This window comes from Lampris incognitus, chromosome 3 (genome assembly GCF_029633865.1).
Source record: "Lampris incognitus isolate fLamInc1 chromosome 3, fLamInc1.hap2, whole genome shotgun sequence".
NCBI classification, from domain to species: Eukaryota; Metazoa; Chordata; class Actinopteri; order Lampriformes; family Lampridae; genus Lampris; species Lampris incognitus.
Window position 1 is genome coordinate 72,654,555 of NC_079213.1, and position 22,866 is coordinate 72,677,420.

Sequence of the window (22,866 nt, forward strand, 5' to 3'; positions counted from 1 at the left end):
TGGGGTATGCTAGCCACCTGTCTTACGGGAACCTACAAGAGTACACAATTTGAAAAATATTGGATAATTGGGTATAGTATTTTTTCTTTACCACCTTTTTGCACTGAGATGTGCTTTCATTGAAAAGTAATTTTTTTCCTCATTTATGGCATTATGTTTGTGCTGCTGTAATGCAATAATTACATTTAGAGTGATGCTGCCCAACATTATGGATTTAGGACTTTATTATCTCACTCTGGTGAAAGCCCTTTGTTAGTAATTATGACTTCACTAAACCTGATCATTATGACATAACTGTAGTCCTTTGTGTACGATTGGTGTGTGTGGGGTTGGGAGCAGATGGGGGCTGAAGATGGCGAGTGGGAATGATGATCTCATAGTTGGCATGTAGTATCACAAAAGGACGGAGTGTGACCACATTACATCTTCAAAATAGCTGGTATGGATTTCTGATGACCTCAGGACCATTATGATGTACTAGTTTGCAAATAGAACAGCCTCGAATACGATGCCATTAATACAGATTTATTTGGATAAACGAATGTACTGGAAAACAACCTAAAAAAATGGACTGCAACATCAGAAACTTTCCACTTAAAGTCTCTTTGATTAAAAAAAAAAAAACATGTTCAATTATAACACAGCTTTAAGTTTAAATCATTTTTATGCCAAAACCCTTCGCAACGCACAGGCTTTGCAAGGACACGGAAACATGATATAAAAAAGACCGCATTCACAGCTCATTAGAAGGAGAAAGAAAAAAATAAAATCACAAAACAGGCCCAGTCCCTGCAAAGTCCATTCTTGACCCTCACACAGCGGTTGTTTCGGGCCGCAACGGCGCCCTTTGCGGGCTGGAGCTGGGCTGCCGTCTCTCCGCCTCGTGTTGTTTACGCTCCCGGAGGAAGCGTTTCACTCCACGGATGGTTTGGAACGTGATCACCGTTCCAGCAGCGTACAGAATGGCAGTGAAGAGACCGAACAGAGCCACGGCCGCGTCCGCCCCACCCACGTCACAGTTCATCCAGGTGTAGCCGTTGCGTGCGTAAATCCGCTCTCGCCGCTGACACACCTCTGTGGAATTGACCCCAATGACGAAATGCAGGTAGAGCCCCACGGCCACCACGTACGCCGCTGCTCCCACCCCCTGGAACACCACTGCTCCGATCAGGAGCTTTTGTGGCAGCAGGTGGGGAGGTTTGTTTCCGGAGACCACAAACAGCAGCGAGACGACCCCGAAAGTGAGGCTGAAGGTGATGCCTCCGTAGATGCCAGGGGCCCTCATCTGGCTGTACTGCATGTCCAAGTCACGCACCTGTTTCAGCTCGGTGCCCTGCAGGTTGAAGTTTGAGTTGATGTTGAAGCTGCCAAGTCCGCCCATGGCAGAGATACCCGAGGTCACCATCTGAGCTGCCACCACGCAGATCAGGACCAGGCTGTTGGTCAGCACAGAGCAGATAAGCACAATTCCTGAGGGAGATCACACACACACACACACACACACACACACACACACACACACACGATGGCAGTAAAGTCTTTCCAAGAGTCTCATGTTAACATTCCTTAAGTTATTAACTCATATAGTACGTATGTAAGGGGTTAATTGTCTCAGTCTATTAAGCCTGATGGCGGGTTCTTTGTTGCTGCATATGCTATAGCCTTTGTCAGAGTGAAAACGAGACGTCACCGTAACCAAATGAAAACCTGTCTGTCCAGTATCGGGAGAGAGGAAAGGAGGAAGGGTGTTTGGCAAGAATAAACCTCGAAACCCGCCTCACAAACACGACGTTCCCCTTGCGACAGAACTGCATTTATTTTACTTTCATCCGACATTGCACGAGTCAGGACATCAACGCTTCTCATATGCCGAATAGCTGTCACATATGTTCGTAATGACCGTGGATCACCCTCGGTGCACGCTTTTGTTCCAGAGCAGAGTCACCATACACGCATCAGGTTTCGCTTGCTCCTTGGCTTACCTCTCCTTGAGCAGATGTGAGTGCATTTGGAGTCACGGTGCTCCTCTCGTGGTACGTCGCGCGCATGTTTGGGAGGGGGCGTGGTGTCCCTGGGGTAGTATGGAGGCCGGGAAGAGGACCTAACACGTAAAACAGGGATGTATGGTCAAGTCGTTTCCCACTCCTGAGGGAGTATGCATTGGGGGAAAAAAGATACTCTAGCAGTATAGTTCCTAATTTGGAAACCACGGCAGTCAAACGACCCACCCGTGTGATGGGCCTAAAAAGCAGGCAACGGGTATAATGATTACAATCCAATAGATTAAACAAAACACACACACACACACACACACACACACACACACACACACACACACACACACACACACACACACACACACACACACACACACACACACACACACCTACCTGTCACTTGGCGGTGGTCTCTGAGCATGTGGGTCCCGGTCGTGTCTGTGTTGTCGGTGCTCCCCTGGATCCCCGTTTCTATCCCGGTGCCCCCGGTTTGTACGGGGCTGATGGTTCATACCTAAGCGGAATATTAATGCAGACAACAGCCCTGATGACCTTTGAACATTTTATAGGCTCTCGGGAAAAAAAAGCACAATCAAATCAGGCTAACTTATCCGATCATTAATTTTAACCGTTTTATCTCTGACTGCCAAACAGAAGGCATATATGAGCCTTGTAAAATTAAAATAGATGGATTGAATTAAAAGAAAAATGTTCAAACAATAATGTTTGGTTGGTGAAATTAATCAAGCGTTTGCTTAAAAGTAATATAGGCTACCTAATTCACGATCAGTTAATGAAAATTGTGAGTTGAAACTTACCGTCAAGTTGATGACGCCAAGTTACTTAAAGCTCCAAATACACGGCCATTTCTAAAAGAGAACAACCACACAACGTTTGGGCAAAAACGCTTCGTTTCGTTCAGGTACGTAGCCCCACCCATCCAAAGAAGAAGAAAAGCGGAAGTGTGAAACTCAGGTGGTTCTCCAAACGCAAAACTCTTTTTTGTTGCCAGTTCAAAACAAAACAAAACCTTGAGTTGTTCCAGACCACAGCAGTCCTCTGCACTGGGCAAAAAGTTTGGACACCGTTCAAGTAGTGACCAGTGCATCTGAATTGGCCGCTTTGTCTTGATCTCGGCTCCGTCTCTGCCAAGAGTCTTCTGTATTCCGGGCCAGACAGATTACATGAGCAGTTTGTTGCCGTGTGTACCCTTAGGAATGCTGTTTGTCTTTGCTCAGCGGCCCAATGGGCCCGCAGATACATTGAGCGGCCCGGGTGAGTTCTCTTGAGGCACTCGCCATAGCATATTATTCTCTGAACACATTTTGGTACGGGCGTGACATAATCACGAAGAGAAACTGCTGATTGATTGATATCTTTCAGCATTTGCATTGACTTGCTGACGATACTGGGGGAAATAAAGGGTTTATTGGTACTGTTCCATTCCCGTAGTACGGAGCCCCTGAGTGGTCACGTCATTATTTTATTTTTTTGTAGTTCGTTCACGAGCGTTTGAACACTCAATAATAATAATAATAATAATAATAATAATAATAATAATAAATATAGCCGCAAACGGAGATTAATGGGGTCCAAGCAGTATTGCAGCCGCCATGTGTCCGATCTGTTTCATATTTGGTACATGGCTTCTATGCGCCACAAAGAATAAGCCTATCAAGTTTCATGAAGATTGGCCATTCACACTAGCAGATATTAGCTGCTGAATTTTGATTGGCTGTTTGGCAGCCATTTTGGAAATCCAACCAATCAGCACTTTAGGCAATGTAGCCAAATGGGTCCAAGTATAAGTATACCAAATTTCAAATTTTTTGATCAAGCGGTTTTTGAGATGTCGGATTACTTGAGTCGCCTGTGTCCTAGACGATTACCGTAATTTTTAAAAATGTCGTAACACTTCCATTGCTTCAGAAATGTGCCACAGTTTCCAAAACTGGACCAGACGGTGTCTGATTTCTTGCGCCCTAGCCGACTGCTGTAAAAAGAAAAAGTATGTCGTTATACCCAGGTGTCCTGGCGTGTGGTATATAGAGCTGCAGCGCTTCCACACCAAATAAGTCAAAATAGCGGGCAAACTATATGACTGACATAGGTGGCCCCAATAGTAAAGTTGTTGAGCACATTGAGATGCATGGGTCGATTAAGTTTTCTGTTGATCTGACTTATAATGTGGGAGTTATGGCCTTTTAAGCATGACCCTTTGTTATAGCGCCACCATCTGGCTGACATGGGTGATTTGTAGTGCCAGAGTAGTGGGAGGCCGTATGAATCCACCTACCAAATTTGGGTAGTCTAGGACTTATGGTTGCTGAGCCTCAGACACTTTTAGCTGAGAAACCGCGCCCAAACTAATACAAGTCAAAATGGCGGGCAAACTATGGCTGACATAGTGGTCCCAATAACAAAGTTGTAGAGCACATTCAGATGCATAGGTCTGTGCAGTTTTGTGTTGATCTGACTTATGGTGTGGGAATTACGCATGGCCCTTTATTATAGCGCAACCATCTGGCTGACATAGGTGATTTGTGGTGCCTGAGTAGTGGGGGGGCCATAGGAATCCACATACCAAAGTTAGTTGGTCTAGGACAGCGGTCGGGAACCTATGGCTCGCGAGCCATATATGGCTCTTCCGGTGACGGCATATGGCTCCCAGACAATTTTGAGTTGAAAAAAAATCAGTTTGGAACTGATTTTAAAATACTTGTGATATTTCTTAATAATACTGTGTCATTTTAAAGTAAACAGAAATTAGTTTTGAAGATAAATTTCACGGGTCACGGGTCACCCGTGGGTCGGGTCGGGAACCAATGGCTCGCGAGCATGTCCGGGTCATTGTAAAGGTGAAGAAATCAATTTTATCAGATAGCCAACTAGTTTATCCGCTTCAACCCTTGTAACGGAAAAGATGGCGAAAAGAAAAAAAGACGATGATTACCGTGCATTCCAGGCTGCGTGGACAGAGGAATTTGCATTTGTGGAGAGAGCAGGATCTGCGGTATGTCTAATATGCAATGATAAAATTGCATCGATGAAACGGTCAAATATAAAGCGGCACTTCGATACACACCATGCTTCATTTGCATCGAAATCTCCAGCGGGGGACAGCAGGAAAAGGGCATGCGAGGAGCTACAGCGGAGAGTGCAGACGAGTCAGCAGCAACTACGTGTGTGGGCCAAGCAAGGTGACGGGAATTCCGCTAGCTTTGCGGGGGCTTTGGCAATAGGAAGGAATGGAAAGTCATTCACAGATGGCGAGTACGCCAAAACATCCATGCTTGATGTGGCCAATGAACTGTTTGATGACTTCCCAAATAAAGACAAGATAATCAAACGAATAAAAGACATGCCCCTGTCAGCAAGAACTGTGCACGATCGTAGCATCATGATGGCAAATCAAGTCGAGGAAACACAAATTAAGGACATAAACGCCGGGACATACTTTTCTCTCGCGTTAGATGAGTCAACAGACGTTAGCCATCTATCTCAGTGCAGTATAATTGCCAGGTATGCTGCAGGTGACACACTGCGTGAGGAAAGCTTGGCTGTTTTGCCAATGAAAGGGACAACAAGAGGAGAGGATTTATTCACGTCTTTCATGGAGTTTGCTAAAGAAAAAAAACTACCGATGGATAAACTTATTTCTGTCTGTACTGATGGCGCACCCTGTATGTTGGGGAAGAACAAAGGATTTGTAGCGCTTCTCCGTGAACATGAAAAGAGAGCCATCCTAAGTTTTCATTGCATCCTGCACCAGGAGGCGCTTTGCGCTCAGACGTGTGGCCAGGAGCTTGGTGAGGTGATGTCGCTGGTCATTCGAGTGGTCAACTTTATTGTTGCCCGAGCTTTAAATGATCGCCAGTTTAAAGCTCTGTTAGAAGACGTTGGGAATCATTATCCCGGTCTGCTTTTACACAGCATCGTGCGTTGGTTGTCAAGGGGGAAGGTGCTCAGCCGTTTTGCAGCTTGCCTGAGTGAAATCCGGACTTTTCTTGAAATGAAAGGCGTCAAGCATCCTGAGCTAGACAACACTGACTGGCTCCTGCAGTTTCACTATCTCGTGGACATAACTGGCCATCTGAACCAGCTCAATGTGAAAATGCAAGGTATTGGAAATACAATCTCATCCCTTCAACAAGCAGTGTTTGCATTTGAAACCAAGCTGGAAGTCTTTCTCAGGGAGATTGAAACAGGTCGTCTTCTGCACTTTGAAAGACTGCAACAATTTAGAGATGCATGCTTAGCAAGTGACTCCACTCAACATCTGGATCTCCAGCAGCTAGCTGGCTTTACGTCCAATCTCCTGCAGTCATTCAAAGCACGTTTTGGGGAATTCGTGCGCGCACTGGTCTTTTCAAGTTCATCACTCATCCACATGAGTGTGCTGTGGATAAAATCGACCTGACATGCATCCCCGGGGTCTCTATCGCAGACTTTGAGCTGGAAGTTGCTGACCTGAAGGCATCAGACATGTGGATGAGTAAGTTCAAGTCACTTAATGGAGAGTTGGAAAGTCTTGCGCGACAGCGAGCAGAGCTGGCGAGGGAACACAAGTGGACAGAAATGAAAAATCTTCAACCTGAAGACCAGCTGATTCTTAAAACTTGGAACGAGCTTCCTGTGACATACCACACAATGCAGCGTGTGAGTATTGCCGTATTGACCATGTTTGGCTCTACATATGCATGTGAGCAGTCATTCTCGCATATGAGGAACATTAAGACCAACCTACGCTCACGTTTAACTGATGGAAGCCTCAACGCCTGCATGAAGCTCAACCTCACCACGTATGAACCAGACTACAAGGCCATCAGCAAAACCATGCAGCACCAGAAGTCGCATTAAAAGTAAGACATATTTAATTTATTATACGTTAAAAATACTATATGGCTCTCAATGAAATATATTTAGAAATATTTGGCTTTTATGGCTCTCCCAGTCAAAAAGGTTCCTGACCCCTGGTCTAGGACTTACGGTTGCTGAGCCTCACACACTTTTAGCGGAGAAAAATAATAATAATCCTAACAAATACAATAGGGTTCCACCAGCTTCGCTGCTTGGACCCCTGATAATAATAATAATAATAATTATTATTATTATTATTATTATTATTATAATTGACGTGACCACTCAGGGGCTCCGCTGGTGTGGCAGCAATACGCCGCTGAGTACAACTCTCGGGGATTGGAAATTACTTTGTCCACTAGGCGGCAGCAGTTTAAAAAAGTGAGACGCTCGGTGCCAGATAGGGCTGCAATCGGAAGAAGACGTAGAAGAAGAAGCGTTTCCGCTTTAACAGTCACCATAACTAACCTACAGATGTAAACAACAATGCGATTTGTCCAAGTTGCTAAAAAAATGCTTATCATTTATAATTTATATTAACCGTTTTTTTCGACACGACACGGTGGTTTAACACAGCCATGTTGTGCCCTTCGACTTTGGCTCTCGGCATCAGGCTGAAAGCTCTGCGCAGCTTCACTAAGCTCTGGTCTGGGAGCTGCTGGTTACGGACCAGTGTAAGCTACACCCAAGGCCAGATCCCAGAACCTCGCATTCGCGAATATTTTTACTACGTTGACCATCAAGGACAGGTGAATATTTACATTACCGCAAAATAATGCCTAAGGAAATAATCTCCCCTCCTACCTAACACAAATATTGGGATACGATGTATTGTCACAATGCAGTTACGTTGTGACTGACGTTAGCATACACGGTGTGCTTAACTTGCAGCTTTTCCTCGATGACACAAAAGTGAAGAACTTCGTCACGTGCTTCAAAGGTAAAAACGGTTCCACCCACGCAATGCCTACCTTGAAAATGTAGTTTAAATCAAATCATGTCCAATTACTTTACCTAAATGTATGTCTAGATGTGACATACATCTACAAAAACAATTCCTCTCTGCAGATGCAGTCTGGTCCTTAACATAATTGCCCTGTTAATTACTTATACTGGATCTTATAACAAATGTCATGCACTTCATATTACAGCAGCCAGAAAGGAATTACTCAGTTCTGCATGCCAAATTGTTTTGGACTGTGAAAATCAACCTCTTTGTAGAAAATGCTTGAAGTCTGCCATCTAGACAGGAAGCCTATGACTGCAGGTTCAGTGGACTGCAGGTGAAAGGGTGAAGCCATTTATGTGTTGACTAGCTTTCAGATTTGGTTGACATCATTCGATCACTAGTGTTTTTTTATTTTTAATTTTTTTGCTGATAGACCGCTGCAGCTTCACTGTACACAAACTCTGCAGCAACTCTGTGCCTTTATTGACAGATAAGCAGTTCCTGATCTTCTTCTTCAATCGTCTGCGTCTAAATCAGAGTGGACGGTATGAGGATCAATTCCCCTTCCTTTCCCTGTGTGGACGAGAGAGGAACTTCCTGCGCTGTGACGACAGACCCCTGGTCTTTACCCATCTGCTGCAGGGGTCTTCAGGTGCAAGAGATTTGGAGGCACCTGGAGAAACTACAGAGCTGCTATCATACTGTGGGGGTGGAGAAAAGCTATCGGTGCCATTCTGCCCAGAAGCCCTCTACATGCACCCTGTAAGTGGGCGGGTGTACCATCCCTGCTCAGAACGTTTTGGAAGTGTTGGCTTGGTGAGATCAGCCCTTGCCATTGAGCTCAGCCCCTGTTTTATTTATACACTGGAGCAAGGACAATCAGGACAGCCTACGCACTTTATTTGGAGAGGGCAACAGCACACACTCACCAATGGAATGGCAAGATATTTCCCCAAGGAAGACGGAGATGCTGGGCAAGAGGGAGGGACTGGATGATGTTGACTGCAGTTTAAAGGGATACCTTGACATTTGAAATGAGTCAAATGTTATCTTATATAAGGCCTATGTCAGAGATAGAAACTAACTACAGTGCTACTGTATGCAGTGCTACCCATTGTTATCAATCACAGGCTGGAGTAATGTGTGCCTTGGGTTCTAGGATGTGTCAAAGTGAGATTGTCACATTACCTAAAGATGCTTACTGTTTTGGATTACAATACCTAAGGCTACAGTGTCAATTTACAGGTATTGAGCTAAAAGCTGCTTGATAAATGTGACACATCTGCGACTAAACTATATTTAAAAACTCCCTGTCCGTTCATTGTGGCATTTATATTTCCATTCAAGTCAAGGGACTTGGTACGATAAAGCTAAAGATTATATTGAATCATCTTGTGGAAAAAATGCAATGCATCATACCAGGATCAATATTTGACACTGAAATGTATCTTGATAATAGTTAATATCTGCTCAATTAGCATTCTTTTGATGAGCATTGAAGGATAAGCAATTAAACTTGGACTTAAATGTTGTCCAAAATAAGAGTGCCACTGAATCTCTTGTTTTGCCATTATGTTTTGCCGCAACCATGACTAGAACAAGGGTTTGCATTGTACCCCCAGTCAATACAAATGAGAGACCATGTTATAACCATAGCCTTAAATTTGATCCCAGTAAATACTGTGTCCTGTCCGTGTCCTGACTGAACAAATACAACCTGACTTGTTTTAACGGGGTCATGTGTAATATTTAGACTTCGCTAAAGCAAACTGTAACTAGTAATATCAGCAAGGGTTGCTGGAAGGTCCCCCCTCATCCCCCGAAGGTCTCGGCCTGCTTTTACAGTCCTCAGATAACTTTGCAGTGATCACTGTAAATGATATGAACCAAAGCCAAACTAAAACGGCAGACGTGCTGAGTAATAGCTTCTTTATTTCGAAATTTGCTTGTTTTTGATTTATTGCTCTGTTGTTAATCACATGGCTGAACACCAGAGATCAGGGTTCAAGTAGAGTTAGACATAGCACCTTTATTTTGCTGTTGGTAAGAACATGGACCTAATTCACCTGATGCATATCCAGTCATCCAACCAGTATCCGAACCGCTTATCTTGCTCTCAGGGTTGCGGGGTTTAGGAATTAATCATTTATGAAATAACTGGTTTGGCTTGTTCTTTGCTGCCTTGCCATAGGATAAAGATTTTTATACATCCTCTAGAGGTGAAAGAAATAATATGAACAAATGTGAACATAAAATCATATAATATCCACATTATATATTTAACAAGTAATACATTAAAATTACAAGTGACAAAAATCATAATTTTTTAAAAGCTATGGACATACTATCCCGGACCATTACATTGAATGCCCCCGCGGTGTACTCCATAGAGAATATCCAAAGGAGTTGAATCAAGTGCAACTGGACTTACCAAGTCCAGTTGCACTTGATTCAACTCCTTTGGATAACCATGACCTGGATGAATGAGAACATTCACAGACATCCATAGAGAACAGTTCTGTAAATGCATTGTGTTGCCATTTGGCAACAATTATATTCTAGTTTGAAGAAGATTGAGTGTAATACAGGCATGTTTTGATGATAAAAGAAATGAATCTCATCTCATCCCAGATTGTTTATAATTTTTGTCTAATCAGTAATTTTAATGCCAAACATGAGAAGTTTTTTTTTCCTGGATCCCCTCCCTTTTTTTCCCCTCCTCAATTGTATCCGGCCAATAACCCCACTCTTCCTTGCCGTCCCCCCTCTGCCGATCCAGGGAGGGCTGAAGACTACCACATGCTGCTTCCTCCCAACATGTGGAGTCGCCAGCCGCTTCTTTTCACTTGACAGTGAGGAGTTTCGTCAGGGGGACGTAGCGCGTGGGAGGATCACGCTTTCCCCCCAGTCCCCCCCCCCCCGAACAAGCGCCCTGACCGACCAGAGGAGGTGCTATCGCAGCGACCTGGACAAGGACCAGGACCATATCCGGCTTCCCACCCGCAGAACGGCCAGTTGTGTCTGTAGGGACGTCCGACCAAGCCGGAGGTAACACGGGGATCCCCGTGTTCGTAGGCAATGGAATAGACTGCCCCGCTACCCGGACGCCCTTAAACTTGAGATAAGTTTTGACAGCTAACTATCACCATGCAGTCTTTATGGGAAAAAGAAGAGGGTGACACTAGTGGGAGGTCATTTGACCCCCCCCCCAAAAAAACCCCCAACATATAACAGAAGAGTTGTGACTTCGTAACCGAAGAGGGGGGGGGGTAGTTCCAATTCATTAGTTAGTTGGGAGAGGCAGGAAAATAAACTATTGCCACACGGCAACACCATGCAGTAAAAGGCTGAAGGACTTCAATGTGACGGATACTAAATGTTTTGATCAAGCTTTACGGTTGACCTGAAATTTGATGTAGTCAATGACCCTCCCACCCCCACCTCCTCCTCCAGCACAGCCTTTTGCAGCTGTGGTGTAGACGGTCTACTATAAGGGGAGGATCTCCCCCCCTCCCAAAAAGTGGACCTCTTTATTCCGAGCACAGATTATGCAATCCAACTTTTGACCTACAATGGCTATGAATACACCTACGTTATAACAATAATAGTAATAATAATAACAACAACAATAATAATAATAACAATAATAATAAAACTTGTCATTTGCTGAAAGGATTCCCTACTCAGCTACACCCAAGCTGTTTGGTGACCCTTCTTAAAAGTCCAAGCTGAAGATGCATTAAACCATATGAGCTGACCGGGGTAGTTTCATAAGGCGAGGAAAGGCAGAAGGGAAGAGTGTTCTAATCCCCCCCCCCCCAAAAAAACCTTCATGTCTCAAGTTGAATTGATGTTGCGTTCAAGAACTCAACTCGGAACTAGTAGAAATCTGGGGTTCCGCTTGTGAGACTAAGGAATTGAACCGTCGTCGATCTCAGAATTACAGGTCGGAAAATGTGTTTATGCGTCCTGAGTGCCGGTGGCATTATAACAAGAAAAAGTGGAGCAAACAATGACGGCAGCCTATGTGTAACGTGTCATTTATGTTTCACATTCAAGGTGGTAATATACAAAATTTAAACGTTATGCTATCTATCAGACACTTTATTCACTAGACTAGCCAGCATAGCTATGTAGCTAGCTTGCTCAAAATCGCTGCATATGAAATAAGCAGTTGACAGGCTCCGTGCCCCCCCCCCCCCGAATAAAGAGCGCGTTACGTCGGAAGTCGGAAGTTCCGGGGAGTCTTTAACGTTGCATGAAATGAAGGCAACATGGCAGCGCTGTCCGGTAAGGCGTGCGAAGTTATGGAGCGGTCCATCCGTGAACGGGTCCCTCCGCTGCTCACCGACCTTTACCAGTTTACCATGGCGTACGCTTACTGGCGAGCCGGCAGACACGACGAGCCTGCCGTCTTCGAGCTTTTCTTCAGGGACAACCCGTTTGGCGGCGGGTTCTCCCTCTTCTCCGGGCTGCACGACTGCCTCCTGTTTCTGCGGAGCTTCAGGTTCATAGATGAAGGTGAGGAGGTTGCCCCCCCCCCCCCCCCACCAACGCTGTTCGCCCCGTCGTAACCCTAGACAACTGACAAACGTTTTATTCTCCGAGTTTGTCAGTCGCGTTTTGTATAAACTATTTGACACAATCTCTTCGCCATCCATCACGTCAACGCGCCGTAGTGATTGCGCAAACCCCTCGGCTCGCATTGGGTGACAACCCGTACGGGACTCTATATGAATAACGCCGGTGAGAGTTAGTTAGGCTGATTGCCAGTGTTATTGGAAACCGAGGTTGAACTTTGCTGTCATTATATTAAACTTCAACCTGCAGCAGCCAGTCATCTCTCACGTGTGCCGGTGACACGAGGAGGGGACAAGCGACAGTTTAAACTTAAGACACTTTTCCCCCATTACCCATTCACTGAAGACCACCAACGTCAAATGTCCATTTGTGGTCATTTCTATCACCGGCGTATTTAAGCCAGTTGGTCTACTCATGCGTGTATATAGAAATCGTGGATACATCCGCGGTTCTTAATGATCGCTGTGGGGTAAGACATGACGCCGGGCATTGCGCTCGTGACCCTTTAAGCAATACGAAGGAGAAGGCGTGGCTAACAAGTAGCTTTGAAAGCCCAAACTTGCAAAAGACCTTTACCAACAAGTAACACTTACATCAACAGCTAAGCCCCCCACCAGTTATTCACTTTTACATTACTGTCTCAAATGCCCCACTATGTCACTGTTTAGATGCAAGGTAAGGAGGCCTTTATGAGATACTGAAGGTAAGCGGATCTCATCAAAGACATTAGTGTGTTACAACTACTCTATATTCATTTTAGATTTTACTTTATTTTTGAGTTGGCCTGTAAATCTAGAATTTAATTTAACTTTAAATTCAAATGTATATTTTTAGCTTTTTGGAGGCTTACCTGGTGCCTGAGCATTTCATTGCCAGCAATGTCTGCCACCGCTGTATTGTGCATTTGATAAATGAACTTGAACTCCAAAACGCGATGACGTCTGACTGAACTTGGGCATGGCACTCCTTAGGGGCCTGCATAATGTCGCAAACCTCTCCATAATTACATGTAGATGCCATTTATGCATGTATTACGACTCAACTGAAATGTGTTTGTGTCCCACCTTGGACACCCCATTTATAAATCTCTGCAAACTTTTTTGAGCTCGTACATCAAGAAGAGTATTTTTTTTAACCCACTCCTAACCCTCTTAACTTAATGAGATTAGCTGTTATTACATTCAGCTTTGGTACACAGAAGTATATGTGCAAGAGAGGCAGCACATGATGATTACATGATGATGTAAGTATGTAGTCAAGGGCGTAGGAAAAACATGTTTGTCTCAGTGTATGTGTGATGGCTGATGGGTTTGTCAATGGTACTTTTTGAGATACAGAGCTCTGTGACTTTCAAAACCATTATTAAGTAGGTTTGCAGTGTATCACTATGTGTGATAAATAGTGCCATGAAGTATGTGGTATTATGTTCTTTGATTTCATGTGGAAATAGATGTGGAGTACTTGCGCTCTGTCCTGCCCTCGGCCACCGACCCTGCTTTCTTCCAGTTCCTGCGAGATCTGGACTGTTCTGGTGTCACTCTCCACTCCGTTCCTGAGGGTGCTGTGGTCTTTGCCAGGGTGAGTTGTGGGGGTCAAGGGCTCACACTGTGGGTCAAAGATTGCATACATGACTATGGGACAGAAAGGGGTTACTTGTGTTGTGTTTCTGCACATTTGCAGATGCCATTGATGGAGGTGGCAGGTCCATTGGCTGTGGTTCAATTGTTGGAGACTAGCTTGCTGTGCCTGGTCAATTATGCCAGGTGAGAACCACTGCATGCAATGCACAGACTGTCACACATGCTTACAAAAGCAATCTGCTTCATGAATGTGTTACCTCGACTTTAGGCATGGGACAGTCATTGTCATTATCTGCCTCTCTCTTTATCGCATCTTCTCACCCACTCTCTCCTTTTCTGTGATGCAAGTCTGGTGTGCAGTAATGCAGCCCGCTTTCGTCTGGCGGCTGGTCCCAGGAGGAAGCTACTGGAGATGGGCCTTAGGAGGGCTCAGGGACCAGACGGCGGGCTCACCGCCTCACGTTACACACATATAGGAGGTGAATGCAAGCTTCTTTTTTTTTGTCACAAATTCATTTTCTTCTACTTATAAACGCACGCACACACACACACGCATGCTGACACTGGAATCCGTCTCACAGGGTTTGATCTCACCAGTAATGTTCAAGCTGGTTTTCTGTTTGGGATACCTGTAGCAGGTACCATGGCACACTCCTATGTTACTTCCTTTTCCTCCCTGGAAGAGGTTTGGCCACAAGTGAGTGTCTTCTCACTTTTTTCTTATCATATGTGAAAAGAAAGTTCTTCCTTTTATCAAATGCTCTGTATTAATGGTTAATGTTTAAATTATGTAATTTCAATAAATGGGAAAATCATATAAACTTCTAGTTAATGATATGTTCTGTATTGCTCTTGCCTGATCAGACTCTTGTGGCGGCAAATGGAGACCCTGACTCAACTGATGTCATCTCACTAACCAAGCGTTGGCTGAGCCGTGTGTGTGAAATACTTGGAGCCGAGCCCGGGAAGATCCATGAGGGGGAGCTGGCAGCCTTCATTTCTTATGCTATTGCCTATCCACACAACTTCCTTCCAGTGATTGACAGCTACAGTGTCCGCTGGTAACGCCACTCGTATTCACGAGTGAATTAGAATACAAACAAACTCAAAGCTTGTAAACCTCTTGCTCAGAATTGCTTTGAGGCAGCACTTTACAAAAAAGACAATCTCCATTGCATACGTGGGAGGAACTGACAGGTTGTCCGAAACCATATAGCTTGTGTTTTTGAGGTTTACTTTTGACTAAGGAAAATAAAAAGACATTAAGGCCTTCCTTAGACGTCTCAGAACCATAATCATGTTTATTGGCCGTGTAGGTTTGCACATACATGGAATTTGACTCCGGTTTCATGGCTCTCTCAGTGTACTTAACATAGAATAACAACACTACAACACAACAATCTTCAGATATATACACAAGGATTGACTTATACAGGCAAAATAAGAGGTGATAAGGTGCAATGGTGCACAGAATATATCAGAGATGCTGAAATAGATGTTAGCAGGTTACTTACATACATGCCTGATTTAGATGGACATGACAGAGCGAACCAGTATATGTACAATGTACAGTACAGTACAAAATGGTTTGATTTATTTGACAGTGAAGTGTTTATTTGAATGACAGCCTACGGAGAGAAACTGTCTTTATATCTGGTTGTTTTGGGGTACAGTGCTCTGTAGCACCTACCAGAGAGGAGGAGTTGGAACAGGTTGTAATCTATTTCATACTTTCCACAAGAGGGGGGAATACTTTCTAAAGTCCAGCCACCTTGTCTCACATCAGTTATTTGTCTAGAATTTCAGCACAGTTCCTCACCCATGCTCTGTGTTTTATGTCTGACTGTCTCTGCAGTAGTGGGCTCCTGAACTTCTGTGCTGTGGCCCTTGCTCTGTGTGAGTTGGGCTACAGGCCGCTAGGAATCCGTCTGGACAGTGGGGACCTTTGTAGCCAGTCAATAGGAGTGCGAAATGTCTTCAAACTCTGCACCGAGCAGTGAGTAAGGTGCCAGGCTGCATGTGTATTTCACTGGTCTTTAACACCTAAAGTGAGTATTGGTTAGTATTCTGTTTGTCTCTCTACTGTTCTATTTTTTTTTTAATCTTTTCTCCCTTTCCTCCGAATCCCTCCAGTTTCTCCATTGCTGCCTTCCGGTCACTGATAATTGTTGGGACCAATAATATCTCAGAGCAAACCCTGGCTGAGCTCAACAAGAAGGTACAAGAGCTAAGCCTGCTGTATATAGGGTTTAAGCACTGGTCACACCAGTGCTGGTGAATGCAAAAATTCACAGCGAATTCAATTCATATTAATAGATTCGTTTCAATAAGTAAATTCACCTGGATGCCTTTAGTGTCAAGTTGAGATTTGGTGAACTCTGACACACAAATGCGCACCATTAACCAAATAACAGTTGCTTTGACTGTGTTGAACTTTGCCAGAGCGGGCGCCAGGGAGCGTAAATGGAGGAAGCTACCATTTTAGCAGTGTATAATCATCCAATTTTGTACTACTGTACTTTGTTAAAATATAAACTGCTTCACAAAAAAATATGTGGCATGGTTGTCAGTCAGTCGTGAAGCAAGAGTAGATGGTATTTGCGTTAAGTGTTTTAGTCCTTTGGGAACATGAAGGAATTTCACTCTGTCGATTGCTGGTGTGACTGCAGCCTTAGTGAGGTGTGAATAGCTCCTCTTATTTCCCTCCTGTCGTCTCTTGAAGCTGTTATCCTTGACCCTGGATCTGTCTCTTTTTTCAGGAGAATGAAATTGACGTGGTTGGTGTCGGGACACATCTGGTCACCTGCACAAGACAGCCCTCACTGGGTTGTGTGTATAAGGTAATGTGCTAACAGAAAGGAACTGATATACACACACACACACACACACACACACACACACACAAACCATTTCCACCTGCAACTCCCAAATGTTTCCTTCTTCCATTCACTTCTTCTGTCATCCCTACAGTTGTATGGCACCAAACTGTCTTTCCGTGTGTGTGTGTGTGTGTGTGTGCGCGCGCGCATGTGTGTGTGATAGTTGGTGGAAGTGAGAGGCAGCCCCAGGATGAAGTTCAGTGAGGACCCAGAGAAAAGTACTATCCCAGGGAGGAAAGCAGTCTACCGGCTGTTGGACGCTGAGGGTGAGTTCATTTTAACTCTATCCTTGCTTTCCTGTTCGATGACAGTTCAAAACAATAAAAAGTCGTTATGCTTAAATGTGTTTAATCTAGTTTTGAGTAAACTCAAGTGGAGCAAATTAAGTGGAAAAATCTGCCTATGGGGTGAGAGTGTGTAGTTTCTCTCTTCCTTGTCAACTTTTTCCAGGAATTTTCTTTGATCAAAATTCAGTTCTTGATAAAATTGTAGTGACATGGACTAAGATTTTGGCATTCATCTAGAAAAGGAAATGTAAAACTGTGTTGGAGACATGTTAAATTATCCTTCCCCATATGTTTTTGTGTTGGGTATCAGGTGGAATTTCCCACTTGTTTCAAGAAAAATTATCCATTTCATTCATTTCATTATCCAAGCCACTTTATCTGAATCCGGGTCGTGGGGATGCTGGAGTCCATCCCAGCAGTCATTTGGCGGCAGGCGCCATGAAAAATTAGAGATGAGGAAATATCGGACAAACCTGATAAGACAGACATCTTTTGAAGTGAACATGTTTGTCTCCCTCTCTTTTCTCCCTCTCTTGCGCTATTCCCCCTTTTCTTTCTTCTTTCTCTTTTTCTGTCTTTTTTTCCTGCAGGTCATCCTTTCATGGATCTTCTATGTCTGGCAGAGGAACCTGCTCCAACAGCAGGATTCAACATAAACTGTTATCCCTTGGGATGGGATAACATATGTCAATCTGTCACTCCAGCTGAGGTCACATGTCTGCGCCAAGAAGTTTTCAGCCAAGGACAGGTTAGGAGAAACCAATGGAGATTGAATAAGTGATACTATATATTCACCTGCTGCTGCAGATCTCCCAGTAGAATTATGGTTGAAGGGAGATGAGTAGATAATCCTAACAAAAGCATGGATTTGCCGCATTTACTAGATCACACACCCTATGTGCAGTGCCGCTGAAACTAGGAAGAAAGTCCAAAGCTCCATCCAGAATCTGCATCCTCGACATAAGAGACTGCAGGAGCCAGACTCTTACATGGTGAGTCCTGCACACACATATACAGACACACACACACGCAGTCATGGCCATGCATACAAACTATCTGCTTAAGTCTTTAGGCTGAATTCAGATACACAGAGCAACTCAGAGCTTCTCTGAAACATGAGCTGAACATCACTAAGACAAGAACTGCTGACCTGAAAGAATTTTGTTCTCTTCTAAAGTCTGCCACTCTGTCTTACCACTAGGTGGCCTTGTCTGAGAAGCTCCATAACCTGATCCCAGAGATCCGGAAAGGCAGTTACAACGACAACAACTTCCTGTTGGCCAACTGAAAAAAGGACACTCATTCTCAACACTTTCATCATCTCCAGAGCCTATAACTTCTGGAGGATATTTTCCTATGTGCCTTACTATAATATATAAGCATGGAGGCCACTGCAAATCTAATCCCATCCCTAGCAGCATTGGCTCTATGTGACAAATAGAGGTGAACTGAGGCAAACGACTGCTTTTGACCTTGTCAGCACAACCTTCAAGATGTAGGTTAAGTTTTAGTTTTTTGCAGCTACATTAAGAACTGACCTTATACCTGTTCCGGGCGTCTGTTCCTGTGTATGTCTGTCTTCGTTTGTCCTTTTACTTACTTTTTTTTTCACTTCATGTGTACTTGGAGGAGGCGGAGGGAGAGGAAGGTCGGCTTCAACTGAGCACTTTGAAGGACACTTTGCCATCTTGCTTCTCTTAGTCTATTAATAAACTCAGGGTGGGACAACATTTTCAGAGGGAGTGACTCACATACACTAACATGCACACGCAGTGCACTAACATGCATGTGCAGCCAGACTGGCTTCCCAAACAAAGAACAGAAAAGCTCAGACTACAACTCACAGAGAGGGAGTGTGACATCATTCTCTGCTCAAGACACCATTACTCCACTATCTCTTTAGGTAGAAAGTAGTTTTATGCTACTTTAATAATGTTAGAAATATCATATAGAGCACCTTTAACTGTTAGGTTTAACTGTGGCCACGTGTCAACTTGCATTTAACAAAAGGCAGTACATGAGTTACCTGAGATAAAATTAATGATAATCTGGGTTATTTAAGAGTCTTTCTGGCTTTACTTTATTCTGGCAAGAACCAAAATATTGAAAGAAATGGCACCCTTTAAGTTAAACCTTGAGTAAATACAAAGAGTGAAAACACTTTCAAGACGGAAAAGTGTTTTTGCCAGGTCTGATGGAAAAACTTCCCTCTTGAAAGTGTTTTCAATGTTTGTATTTGCTCAAGCTTCAGTTTAAATGATTAATATTTCATGAATAATTTATCTTTGCCATGCTCAATTATTTCCATCATGCAATCACTGTTGCCGAACATTGGTGGATCACCACGTATTGATAAGATTTGTATTTATTTGATTTTTATTTTTTTTCTGGCCGCTAAGATCCCTTTGATTGTCTGTTTCATTTGACAGACGTTTTCTTGGGTTTTTACCTCTCAAGCCCACTGGGGGCGCCATCACGCGTTTGATACAAAACGTAGTGTAGTAGTTGAAGTGTAGAAGTTCACAATCAGGAAAGGAAGAATTGAAATCAAGATGTTGGCTTGGCTTAACTTTTCATTTTTTTTACAGTGTGTAACCATGCATATAGAAACAATACAATATAAGGTCCCTGCCTTTTATTTTCTGCCTCTGTGTTGCATCAGTGGTGAGAAGGAACGTAATTAAAAGCCGCGATTTCCATAGTAAATAACCACAATGCTAACTGTATGCGATCTATCAGGGCTAGTTGTGTAGTCTGACCTGTCAGTGACCTTTGGAAACTGACCCGATCACAAATCACCGATTTGCTCAGCTGTAATTAAAGGGAATCACCAAAACTGAAATGTGTGATTTCTCTGATCTGTCTGTCCCCCTGGCATCAAGAACTTTAAACAAGGTGCAACTACCCATTATCGCTTATGTCCCCTCAGCACAGTAGCAGTAAATACTTCCCACCCTTGTAAAAATGGCAGACATAGTAGTTACTCTGGATGTAACTCCAGTTCTATGAATATGTGTGTAGCTTTCTAACAGGCTTCACTATTGGTTCACCCTTCGAGACTCCACCTCGGCACCTGAGACAGATCTTTTCCCTCGCCACCCAAGCAGTATCCTATGATTACAGTGACTGGGCATGGGTAGTGTGAGTGTGGGACTAGTTGGGAATTCAGGCTGACCCGGTACATACGACACTAAAATGAGTCATTCAAAAGATTAATTCGTTCATTTTTGCCCATCACTAGTTGGAACTTTCCCACTTCCTAGTTGCTTATGAACACACAGATAGTAACTGCTGTTGAGGCTAGTGGGTACTGTAGTTTTTGACACACCGAACAGACTGATAAATGTAATTTCTCTATTATTACTACTAATTTCAGCTGCTCCCATTAGGGGTCGCCACAGGGGATCATCCGTTTCCATTTCTTCCTATCCTCTGCATCTTCTTCTGTCATACCAGCCACCTGCTGCATGTCCTCTCTCACCACATCCATAAACCTCTTCTCTGGCCTTCCTCTTTTCCTCTCCCTGGCAGCTCCATATTCAGCATCCTTCTCCCAATATACCCAGCATCTCTCCTCCACACATGTCCAAACCATCTCAATCTTGCACCTTTGGTTTGTCTCCAAACTGTCCAACCTGAGCTGTCCCTCTAATACACCCGTTCCTAATCCTGTCCTTCTTCGTCACTCCCAATGAAAATCTTAGCATCGTCAACTCTGCCACCTCCAGCTCCATCTCCTTCTTTTCATCAGTGCCACTGTCTTCAAACCATGTAACAGGTGGTCTCACAACCATATTGTAAGCCTTCCCTTTAACTCTTATAAATGATAAATGTAATTTCTCAGAAACCAAATTGAAACTTACATAACCGATGGTCATGAAATGTCCCAATAATATTGATAATATTGCTAATCAGAGAAACTCCTGTGTTTCTCTGGTTTAGTGTTATTGTGGTGATCATTAAAAGTAAAATTTCCATCAGGTGGATTGAACATGAAAAACTTCCATGAAGCAGCGGGTTCACCCACTTCACTGTTTTACATGCTGCACCCTCTAAGGGGTTCGCTATTCGTTTACCTTTCAAGGCTCCACTTTGGCACCTGAGTCAGATCTTTTCCCTCACCACCCAATCAAGTGGTATAAGCCACACAGTGTCCCACCATCTATTAAACTCCAGCGTCGCCGCAGCTCATCTCCCTTTGAACTTAGCAACAAAGGCTGGGGCCAGCAGGGCTAGAAGTTAGAGGGCTACTCACATACTCATAGAACTGGAGTTACATCCAGGGTAACTACTGTTTCTATGTCATACGTGCTCTGCAATCTCAACGGCTTCACTACTGGTTCGCACCTAAGGCAAACATGGTGGGCTTTCAAGGAGCGCAGATGGCGATCTGCCCACATCTGGATGGAGGCTGTCATCCTGTGTAGGGCCAGGGATCTGATGCCCCCTTGTCTGTTCAAGTAAGCCGTCACTATGGTGGAGTCTGACCTCACCATGACATGCTTTCCTCTCAGCTGAGGAGCGAAGTGGTGACACACCCTCTGATCCACTGTGAACTCCAGAAGGTTTATGTGGCGAGCAGCGCCAGTCCATATGCCCCCCACGCTGGCCTGGACGAGGGTCCCTCCCCAGCTGGCTAGGGAGGCATCTGTGAAGACCTGAACTCACAAAAGCTCTCTGCACCAGTGCGGGGACATAGAGCTTGCGCTGTTTGTCTCAGATTGGGTTCAGCTGCAACTGTGTGAACCAACATTGCAGGTTCCTCGTGTAGCAGCCCCATGTGCCCCACTGACATCTGAGCTGCGGACATCATCCCGAACAGAGACTTGACACTCCCTGCCAGCACTAAGACCGATGATAAAAATGTGTCGAGTCAGCCACAACAACCCTACCACATGCTTCTCTGATAGGTGCATCTTTTGGGAGTCCAAAAGTAAACCGAGGCAGGGCCTCAGCTCGGCTCGGCTGAAGGGCAGTCTTGGTGGGGTTGATAGCAAAGTCCAGCTGCATGACGTGATGGATGACCAGGGCTGTATGGGCTTCCGCTTCCTGCTGTGACACGGTGAGAATCAGTCAGTCGTCGATATAAGTCAAGATTCTCACCCCTTTTGCCCTGAGTGGCTACAGTGCCATTGCCACAAATTTGGAGAATGTGCGCGGAGCCAGGGAGTAACCGAGTGGCAGACAGGTGTATTGTTCTGTCCTCCCACTGCAAAACATAGGAACTTCCTGTGGCACAGCAGAATGGGGACGTGGGAATATGCATCGATCAGCTCTATGGAAGTCAACCTGTCACTTGGCCAAATGCACGCCCAACAGCAGCTTGACTGTCAGCATATGAAACCCTCTCCAAACAATGTAGCCACTCAGGACTTGCAGATGCAGTATTGGTCTCATGCCCCCTGATTTCTTGGGAACCAGGAAATAAGCGGAAAAGAAACCCTTCCAAGTAGGGTTGCCAACTTTTTCACTACCAAATAAGGGACAAATGGTGGCATGCCATGGCGGTGTGGGTATGGTGTTGTGTGAATATACAGTGTTTTGTTTTAAGCCATTTGTCATAATGATAGCTAATCTCTTACAGTCAAATTAAAGATCAATACACAACTCATGCCTTGGCAACATACGGTAGGTTTAATAATAGTTGTTAATTTACAGCAGGTACCTTTAACACAGTCCTCTATTTGAACCATTACCTATTACCTTTACTATTAGTCTAAGTCAAAACACTTG

At 44.3% G+C, this 22,866-nt stretch overlaps 3 protein-coding genes across 3 annotated transcripts; 2 read left to right on the forward strand and 1 right to left on the reverse strand.

The window, feature by feature from the left end:
* Positions 1–516: 516 nt before the first annotated feature.
* On the reverse strand, positions 517–2,955 carry si:ch211-191a24.4 (uncharacterized protein LOC100150331 homolog). The gene is made up of 4 exons (XM_056277858.1): positions 2,816–2,955; positions 2,391–2,511; positions 1,983–2,101; positions 517–1,470 (listed from the first exon to the last, which is right to left on the reverse strand). Exons 2-4 carry the CDS (start codon positions 2,507–2,509, stop codon positions 812–814), a joined length of 897 nt encoding a protein of 298 aa, XP_056133833.1. The 5' UTR covers positions 2,510–2,511; positions 2,816–2,955; the 3' UTR covers positions 517–811.
* Positions 2,956–7,304: 4,349 nt separating this feature from the next.
* Positions 7,305–9,722, forward strand: c3h8orf82 (chromosome 3 C8orf82 homolog). The gene is made up of 3 exons (XM_056277543.1): positions 7,305–7,606; positions 7,749–7,797; positions 8,297–9,722. Exons 1-3 carry the CDS (start codon positions 7,436–7,438, stop codon positions 8,800–8,802), a joined length of 726 nt encoding a protein of 241 aa, XP_056133518.1. The 5' UTR covers positions 7,305–7,435; the 3' UTR covers positions 8,803–9,722.
* Positions 9,723–12,075: 2,353 nt separating this feature from the next.
* naprt (nicotinate phosphoribosyltransferase) lies at positions 12,076–21,103 on the forward strand. Its single transcript, XM_056276488.1, has 13 exons — positions 12,076–12,327; positions 13,838–13,965; positions 14,068–14,150; positions 14,316–14,446; positions 14,549–14,664; positions 14,832–15,028; positions 15,823–15,963; positions 16,101–16,185; positions 16,727–16,807; positions 17,010–17,112; positions 17,724–17,881; positions 18,018–18,125; positions 18,335–21,103. The coding sequence occupies exons 1-13, from the start codon at positions 12,081–12,083 to the stop codon at positions 18,419–18,421; spliced, it is 1,665 nt and encodes a 554-aa protein (XP_056132463.1). The 5' UTR covers positions 12,076–12,080; the 3' UTR covers positions 18,422–21,103.
* The last annotated feature ends 1,763 nt before the right edge of the window (positions 21,104–22,866 follow it).

Coding starts and splice junctions, on each gene's coding strand:
- si:ch211-191a24.4 (XM_056277858.1), bottom strand. CDS start 2,509: ATGAACCATCAGCCCCGTACAAACCGGGGGCACCGGGATAGAAACGGG. Junction 2,102..2,390: donor AGACCACCGCCAAGTGACAG/GTAGGTGTGTGT, acceptor TTTACGTGTTAG/GTCCTCTTCCCGGCCTCCAT. Junction 1,471..1,982: donor TCACATCTGCTCAAGGAGAG/GTAAGCCAAGGA, acceptor GATCTCCCTCAG/GAATTGTGCTTATCTGCTCT.
- c3h8orf82 (XM_056277543.1), top strand. CDS start 7,436: ATGTTGTGCCCTTCGACTTTGGCTCTCGGCATCAGGCTGAAAGCTCTG. Junction 7,607..7,748: donor ACGTTGACCATCAAGGACAG/GTGAATATTTAC, acceptor CTTAACTTGCAG/CTTTTCCTCGATGACACAAA. Junction 7,798..8,296: donor CTTCGTCACGTGCTTCAAAG/GTAAAAACGGTT, acceptor CTTTATTGACAG/ATAAGCAGTTCCTGATCTTC.
- naprt (XM_056276488.1), top strand. CDS start 12,081: ATGGCAGCGCTGTCCGGTAAGGCGTGCGAAGTTATGGAGCGGTCCATC. Junction 14,151..14,315: donor TGCCTGGTCAATTATGCCAG/GTGAGAACCACT, acceptor CTGTGATGCAAG/TCTGGTGTGCAGTAATGCAG. Junction 18,126..18,334: donor AGGAGCCAGACTCTTACATG/GTGAGTCCTGCA, acceptor TCTTACCACTAG/GTGGCCTTGTCTGAGAAGCT.